Raw genomic sequence first — 10,000 nt, forward strand, 5'->3', positions numbered from 1 at the left:
TCCCTCTCTCTCTCTATCTTTATCACCTCTCTCTCTATCTTTCACCTCTACATCCATCTCTCTCTATCTTTACCATCTCTACTCCCATCTCCCTCTCTCTATCTTTCACCTCTACATCCATCGCTCTCTATCTTTTACATCTCTCCCTCCATCTCTCTCTCATCTCTTTCTCCATCTCTGTCTTAATATTTCGCTCCATCTCTCTCCATTTCTTCATATCTCCCGCCATCTCTCGCTCCACCTCTCTCCATCTCCCTATCCATCTCTCTCTCATCCCTCTCCATCTCCCTTTCCATCTCTCCCTCAATCTCTCCTCCATCTCTCCCAACATATCTCCCTCCATCTCTCCTCCATCTCTCCCTCCATCTCTCGTTCCATATCTCCCTCCAACTCTCTTTCCTTCTCTCCCTCCATCTCTCTCGTAGTGAGATGAGTCACATGTGCCGTCCTCTCCCATCATGCATGATGTTTTTACCCAGAGTGCCCTAGGCTCATCTGTCAGTTGTCACATATGATCTCATAAGGACTACAGCTGGGTTCACCACACACACACACACACACACACATACACACGCATGCAAGTATGCACACACACACACACACACGCATGAATGCTCACTCACACACATCTTATACACAGACATCAGGACAGTATGAATGCTGACTCACACACACATCTTATACACAGACATCAGGAGATGTTGAGCCGAAGTTGCTTCAATAGACTGTCAGAATAGAATGTCAGAATAGAATGTTACAATAGATTGTTACAATAGATTGTTACAATAGAATGTTACAACAGAATGTCACAATAAAATGAATAAAACATTTTATTCTAACATTCTATTCTAACATTCTATTCTAACATTCTATTCTGACATACTATTGCAACATTTTATTCTAACATTCTATTTTGACATTCTATTGTAACATTTTATTCTAAAATTATATTCTAACATTCTATTTTGACATTCTATTGCAACATTTATTTTCTAAAATTCTATTCTAACATTCTATTCTGACATTTATTCTGACATTCTATTGTAACATTCTATTGTAACATTTTATTCTAACATTTTATTCTAACATTCTATAGTAACATTATATAGTAACATTCTGTTGCAACATTATATTGTAACATTCTACTGTAATATTATATTGTAACATTATATTGAAACATTATATTGTAACATTATATTCTAGCATTCTATTCTGACATTCTATTGTAACATTCAACTGTAACATTATATTCTAATATTCTACTGTAATATTCTATTGTAACATTCTTTTGTAACATTATATTCTAGCATTCTATTCTGACATTCGACTGTAACATTCTATTCTAACATTCTATTCTAACATTTTATTCAAATATTCTATTCTGACATTCTACTGTAACATTCCATTCTGACATTCTACTGTAACATTCTATTCTAACATTCTATTCTGACATTCTATTGTAACATTCTATTGTAACATTCTACTGTAACATGATATTCTAACATGATATTCTAACATTATACTGTAACATTCTATTGTAACATTCTATTGTGACATTATATTGTAAAATTTTATTCTAACATTCTATTCTGACATTCTATTGTAACATTTTATTCTAACATTCTTTTCTAACACTCTATTCTGACATTTGTTTATAACATTTTATTCTAACATTCTATTCTGACATTCTACTGAAACATTCTATTGTAACATTTTATTCTAACATTTTATTCTAACATTCTATTCTGACATTCTACTGTAACATTCTGTTATAAAATTGTATCCTAATATCATTCTGACATTCTACTGTAACATTCTATTCTAACATTTTATTCTGACATTCTACTCTAACATTCAATTCTTACATTCTATTCTATCATTTTATTATAATATTCTATTCTGACCCTTCTACTGTACCATTCTATATTCTACAGTAACATTCTGTAATCCCCACTAGCACCAGGGTCAGTGCCAAATGTTGTTTTTTGATATCGTTGTAAGCCTGCCACACACACTATACAATACATTTATTTAACATAAGAATGAGTGTGAGTTTTTGTCACAACCCTGCTGTGGAGAGCGTGATCACACAGTCATCCGGAACAGCTGATGCTCTCATGCATATTTCAGTGTTACTTGCCTCGAAGCGAGCATGGAAGTCATTTAGCTCGTCTGGAAGACTGGGCAGCTCACGGCTGGGCTTCCCATAGTAATCTGTAATAGTTTGCAAGCCCTGCCACATAAGATGAGTGTCAGAGCCGGTGTAGTATGATTCGATCTTAGCCATGTATTGATGCTTTGCCTGTTTGATAGTTCGTTGGAGGGCATGGCAGGATTTCTTATAAACTTCTGAGTTAGAGTCCCGCTTCTTGAAAGCGGCAGCTCTACCCTTTAGCTCAGTGCGAATGTTGACTGTAATCCATGGCTTCTGGTTGGGGTATGTACGCACGGTTACTGTGAGGACGACGTCCTCGATGCACTTATTGGTGAAGCCGGTGACTGAAGTGGTGTATTCCTCAATGCCATCAGATAAATCCCAGAACATGTTCCAGTCTGTGATAGCAAAACAGACCTGTAGTTTAGCATCTGCTTCATCTGACCACTTTTTTATAGACCGAGTCACTGCTACTTCCTGCTTTAATTTGTCCTTCTAAGCAGGAATCCGGAGGATAGAATTATGGTCAGATTTTCCAAATGGAAGGTGAGGGAGAGCTTTGTTCACATCTCTGTGTGTGGAGTAAAGGTGGTCTCCGCCCCTCAAACCTTAGGGTTAGTTTGAGGGTTAGGGGTTAAGGGTTAGGGGTTAAGGGTTCAGGGTTAGGGTTAGTTTGAAGGTTAGGGTTTGAGGTTAAGGTTTAGGATTAGGGGTTAAGGGTTAGGGGTAAAGGGGTAAGGGGTTAAGGGTTAGGGGTTAAGGGTTCAGGGTTAGGGGTTAAAACCTGTGTAGGGCAGAGGTTCCGCTAGCAACATTCTGCTGAAAAGGCAGTGCGCGAAATTCAAAAATATATTTTAGGTATATGTAGTCCAATACAGCAAATGAAAGATAAACATCTTGTTAATCTACCCATCGTGTCCGATTTCAACAATGATTTACAGCTAAAGCACAACATATGATTGTTAGGTCATAGCCAAGTCACAAAAACACACACAGCCATTTTCCTACCAAAGATAGGAGTCACAAAAAGCAGAAATAGAGATACAATTAACCACTAACCTTTGATGATCTTCATCAGATGACACTCATAGAACATCATGTAACACAATACATGTATGTTTTGTTCGATAATGTGCATATTTATATCCAAAAAATTCCATTTACATTGGCGCCTTACGTGCAGTAATGTTTTGATTCCAAAACATCCGGAGATTTTGCAGAAATACTAATAATAAACATTGATAAAAGATACAAGTGTTATTCACAGAATTAAAGATAGACCTCTCCTTAATGCAACCGCTGTGTCAGATTTCAAAAAAACTTTACGGAACAAGCATAATCTGAGAAAGGCGCTCAGAACCCAAAACAGCCAGAGGGATATCCGCCATTTTGGAGTCAACAAAGTTAGAAACAACACCATAAATATTCACTTACCTTTGATGATCTTCATCAGAATGCACTCCCAGGAATCCCAGTTCGACAATAAATGACTGATTTGTTCCATAAAGTTCCATAGTTTAAGTCCAAATAGCCACTTGTTGTTAGCGTGTTCAGCCCTGTAATCCATCTTCATGAGGCGTGAGCATTTCATCCAGACAAAAACTCGAAAAGTTCAGTTTAGAAACATGTCAGACGATGTATAGAATCAATCGTTAGGATGTTTTTAACATAAAACATGAATAATGTTCCAACCGGAGAATTCCTTTGTCTTCAGAAAGGCTCTGGAACGAGAGGTAACTCTGTCTGGAGCACACGTCATGAGACCGAGGCACTCTGCCAGACCACTGACTCAAAAGGTCTCATGAGCCCCTCCTTTATAGTAGAATCCTCCTTTAAGTTTCAAAATACGGTTGACATCTAGTGGAAGCCCGAGGAAGTGCAACCTCATCCATATATCAATGTGTACTCGGTAGGCCAAGCTTTGAAAAACTACAAACCTCAATTCCTGGTTGGATTTTTCTCAGGTTTTCACCTGCCATATGAGGCATCACAGTCTCTGTGGAACCTGACTGGCTGGAGGAAACATCACAGTCTCTGAGGAACCTGACTGGCAGGGGGGAGGAAACATCACAGTCTCTGAGGAACCTGACTGGCTGGAGGGAGGAAACATCACAGTCTCTGAGGAACCTGACTGGCTGGAGGGAGGAGACATCACAGTCTCTGAGGAACCTGACTGGCTGGAGGAAACATCACAGTCTCTGTGGAACCTGACTGACTGACTGGCTGGAGGAAACATCACAGTCTCTGTGGAACCTGACTGGCTGGAGGGAGGAACACACATTTCTTCTGCTGTCTGACACGTTAGGCAGTTGAAGAACAGTATCTGATGAGAAAGGCCGGTAAGACACACACACACACACACACACTCACACACTCACACACTCACACACACACACACACTCACACACTCACACTCACACACACACACACACTCACACACTCACAGTACACAGACCTACCGGGGCATCTGTAGAGCTTCCTGGCCTGAGAGATGTCTCCTTTACTGAGTCGGGTCCTCTGTCCAATGGCAGGACGGATCCCATTCTCATCTCTAGATGGGAGGATGGTGTCTAGAAACATACCTCTGGAGGGAGGGAGGGAGGGAGGGAGGGAGAAAGAGAGAGAAAGAGAGAGAGAGAAAGAGAGAGAGAGAGAGAGAGAGAGAGAGAGAGAGAGAGAAAGAGAGAGAGAATGAAGTTAAAAAGTTAAAAAGTTAAACAAAAGTAAAAAGTAAATTAAATTAAATAAATGAAATGTCAGGAGCCCTGGGTGTGCGTACGTGCCTGTGTGCGTGCGTGCCTGTGTGCGTGCGTGTGTGTGTGCGTGCGTGTGTGTTACCGTGAGAAGGTGTTCCTAGCATAATGCATGATGCTGTCGAAGTCATAATGCTCTCCCAGCGAGTTCACCTCTCCTGGTTCCATCTTCAAGAAGTTATACTCCTGACCTGGAGACAACACACTCTCAGATAGAGACACACTCTCAGATAGAGACACACTCTCAGATAGAGACACTCTCAGATAGAGACAACACTCTCAGATAGAGACACACTCTCAGATAGAGACACTCTCAGATAGAGACACACTCTCAGATAGAGACACACTCTCAGATAGAGACACACTCAGATAGAGACACACTCTCAGATAGAGACACTCTCAGATAGAGACACTCTCAGATAGAGACACTCTCAGATAGAGACAACACTCTCAGATAGACACTCTCAGATAGAGACACACTCTCAGATAGAGACACACTCTCAGATAGAGACACTCTCAGATAGAAACAACACACTCTCAGATAGAGACACACTCTCAGATAGAGACACTCTCAGATAGAGACACACTCTCAGATAGAGACACACTCAGATAGAAACAACACACTCTCAGATAGAGACACTCTCAGATAGAGACACTCTCAGATAGAGACACTCTCATATAGAGACACTCTCAGATAGAAACAACACACTCTCAGATAGAGACACAAATAGACACACAGATAGAGACACACAGATAGAGACACACAGATAGAGACACACAGATAGAGACACACAGATAGACACACAGATAGAGACACACAGATAGAGACACACAGATAGAGACACTCAGATAGAGACACACAGATAGAGACACACAGATAGAGACACACAGATAGAGACACACAGATAGACACACAGATAGAGACACACAGATAGAGACACACAGATAGAGACACTCAGATAGAGACACACAGATAGAGACACACATATAGAGACACACATATAGAGACACACAGATAGAGACACACAGATAAAGACACACATATATAGAGACACACAGATAGAGACACACAGATATAGACACACATATATAGACACACACAGATAGAGACACACATATATAGACACACACAGATAGAGACACACAGATAGAGACACACAGATATAGACACACATATATAGACACACACAGATATAGACACACACAGATAGAGACCCACAGATAGAGACACACAGATATAGACACACACAGATAGAGACACACAGATAGAGACACTCAGATAGAGACACACAGATAGAGACACTGAGATAGAGAAACACAGATAGAGACACACAGATAGAGACACTCAGATGGAGACACAGATAGAGACACACAGATAGAGACACTCAGATAGAGACACACAGATAGAGACACACAGATAGAGACACACAGATAGACACACACAGATAGAGACACACAGATAGAGACACACAGATCCTTTTGGGTTGCATCACTGCCTGTCCGTCCCTGTGTTACCTGGTTGTATGTTGTCTCTGATGATGGTGACGTGATCGTCTCGGTCGGGCCGGGTGTGTTCATGCCAGAACCCGATCACGTGACCCAACTCATGAACCACGATGCCAAACTTATCACAGTTCTTCCCTATCGATATCGCCTGAGGACCATTACCACGACGACCCACGTAGGAGCAACAGCTGGATAGAGAGGGACAAAGAGAGAAAGAGGGACAAAGAGAGAAAGAGGGACAAAGACAGGGAGAGAGAGAGAGAAAGAGAGAGAGAGAGAGAGAGAGAGAGAAAGAGAGAGAAAGACAGAATCAGAGAGAGACAGAATCACAGCTGTCAGCTGCCTGGCTCTGAGGGGAAACACACACGCACACTCAACCTGATTCAAAACACACACTTACAGCAAACACACACACTCATTCTGACAGGACCATACACACACACACACACACACACTCACACACACACACACACACACACACACACACACACACACACACACACACACACACACACACACACACTCATTCTGACAGGACCATACACACACACACACACACACACACACACACACACACACACACACACACACTCATTCTGACAGGACCATACACACACACACACACACACACACACACACACACACACACACACACACACACACACACACACACACACACACACACACACACACACACACACACACACACACGTGACTCATTTCAGGAAACTAGGCTTATGTCCAGCTTCAGAGGCATTTGAACACATTTTTGCCAGAAACTTCTTCCGGAACACATTTCACGTGCCTTAATAACAAACGTCTATGACGCGTGCTACATGGCAGACCAATCACAACTCATCTCTCTGCATGTCCAGCCCACTCATTATCTCAGCCAATCATGGCTAGCGGGAAGGTTGCTAACTTTTTCTGTGGCTAAACAAACTAGGCTCATAATTTAACAATTGTATTTGTATTTACAGACGGCATAGATGGTTGTTATTAAGGCACATGAAAGGTCACATGTTCCAGAAAGCATTTCTGCCGAAAAAAAAAACATATTTTGATTCAAAAAAACAAATTTTAGGTTCAAACATCTGTCCTGTGAAGTCGTGACCCGCGACATTCGCCTAGTTTCCTGAAACGAGTCACATTGACTAAATTCATGTTTAAACGGATGGGATTATTGGTGGTAAAATCCATCGGCTATTTTGGATGGCTGCTGATGTCGTTTTTTGTGTTTATACTTTTTCATAAACGACAACGACAAGTTTAAAGTCAGACGACAATAGAATGTTGATGATGTCACTGCGACAACAGTCGAGAGGCGGAGAATTAACCAGCCTTTAGGTTTGAAACCTATGGTTGTTTACTACACTACCGTATTCACTCTGTTTACTACACTACCGTACTCACTATGGTTACTACCATACTGTACTCACTCTGTTTACTACACTACAGTACTCACTCTGTTTACTACACTACCGTACTCACTATGGTTACTACCATACTGTACTCACTCTGTTTACTACACTACAGTATTCACTCTGTTTACTACACTACCGTACTCACTATGGTTACTACCATACTGTACTCACTCTGTTTACTACACTACCGTATTCACTCTGTTTACTACACTACCGTACTCACTATGGTTACTACCATACTGTACTCACTCTGTTTACTACACTACAGTACTCACTCTGTTTACTACACTACCGTACTCACTCTGTTTACTACACTACCATACTCACTCTGTATACTACACTACAGTACTCACTATGTTTAGTACACAACCGTACTCACTCTGTTTACTAGACTACCATACTCACTCTGTTTACTACACTACCATACTCACTCTGTTTACTACACTACCATACTCACTCTGTTTACTACACTACCATACTCACTCTGTTTAGTACACAAACATACTCACTCTGTTTACTACACTACCATACTGACTCTGTTTACTACACAACCGTACTCACTCTGTTTACTACACTACCATACTCACTCTGTTTAGTACACTACCGTACTCACTATGTTTACTACACTACCGTACTCACTATGTTTACTACACTACCATACGCACTCTGTTTACTACACAACCGTACTCACTCTGTTTACTACACTACCATACTCACTCTGTTTAGTACACTACCATACTCACTCTATTTACTACACTACCGTACTCACACTGTTTACTACACTACAGTACTCACTCTGTTTACTACACTACCATACTCACTCTGTTTAGTACACTACCATACTCACTCTGTTTAGTACACTAGCATACTCACTCTGTTTAGTACACTACCATACTCACTCTGTTTAGTACACTACTGTACTCACTCTGTTTAATACACTACCGTACTCACTCTGTTTACTACACAACCGTACTCACTCTGTTTAGTACACTACAGTACTCACTATGTTTACTACACTACCATACTCACTATGTTTACTACACTACCATACTCTGTTTACTACACTACAGTACTCACTCTGTTTACTACACTACCGTACTCACGCTGTTTAGTACACTACCATACTCACTCTGTTTACTACACTACAGTACTCACTCTGTTTAGTACACTACTGTACTCACTCTGTTTACTACACTACAGTACTCACTCTGTTTAGTACACTACTGTACTCACTCTGTTTAGTACACTACTGTACTCACTCTGTTTACTACACTACAGTACTCACTCTGTTTAGTACACTACTGTACTCACTCTGTTTAGTACACTACTGTACTCACTCTGTTTAGTACACTACTGTACTCACTCTGTTTACTACACTACTGTACTCACTCTGTTTACTACACTACAGTACTCACTCTGTTTAGTACACTGCAGTATTCACTCTGTTTACTACACTACCGTACTCACTCTGTTACAGGTTCAGTCATATTAGTACGATAGGTGTTGTTTTACAGGGTCAGTCATAGCAGTACGATAGGTGTTGTTGTACAGGGTCAGTCATAGTAGCATGATAGGTGTTGTTTTACAGGGTCAGTCATAGTAGTATGATAGGTGTTGTTTTACAGGGTCAGTCATAGTAGTACGATAGAAGGGCACATCGACAGATTTTTCACCTTGTCTTCTCGGGAATTCGAACCAGCGACCTTTACGGTAACTGGCCCAACGCTCTGACCGTTAGGCTACCCTGCCGCCCCTTTACGGTAACTGGCCCAGCGCTCTGACCGTTAGGCTACCCTGCCGCCCCTTTACGGTACCTGGCCCAGCGCTCTGACCGTTAGGCTACCCTGCCACCCCTTTACGGTAACTGGCCCAGCACTCTGACCGTTAGGCTACCCTGCCGCCCCTTTACGGTAACTGGCCCAGCGCTCTGACCGTTAGGCTACCCTGCCGCCCCTTTACGGTAACTGGCCCAGCGCTCTGACCGTTAGGCTACCCTGCCGCCCCTTTAGGGTAACTGGCCCAGCGCTCTGACCGTTAGGCTACCCTGCCTCCCCTTTACGGTAACTGGCCCAGCGCTCTAACCGTTAGGCTACCTCGCCGCCCCTTTACGGTAACTGGCCCAGCGCTCTGACCGTTAGGCTACCCTGCCGCCCCTTTACGGT

The 10,000-nt window shown here is 41.8% G+C and overlaps 1 protein-coding gene across 1 annotated transcript in view; it reads right to left on the reverse strand.

The window, feature by feature from the left end:
• LOC109887885 (dorsal-ventral patterning tolloid-like protein 1) overlaps positions 1-10,000 on the reverse strand; it is a 74,901-nt gene that overhangs the window by 55,494 nt on the left and 9,407 nt on the right. Inside the window, 3 exon segments of the mRNA XM_031814535.1 lie at positions 4,615-4,739; positions 4,994-5,099; positions 6,424-6,602. Coding sequence (XP_031670395.1) covers positions 4,615-4,739; positions 4,994-5,099; positions 6,424-6,602 — 410 coding nt within the window.

The sequence above is a fragment of the Oncorhynchus kisutch genome, unplaced genomic scaffold (genome assembly GCF_002021735.2).
Source record: "Oncorhynchus kisutch isolate 150728-3 unplaced genomic scaffold, Okis_V2 Okis07a-Okis12b_hom, whole genome shotgun sequence".
NCBI lineage: Eukaryota > Metazoa > Chordata > Actinopteri > Salmoniformes > Salmonidae > Oncorhynchus > Oncorhynchus kisutch.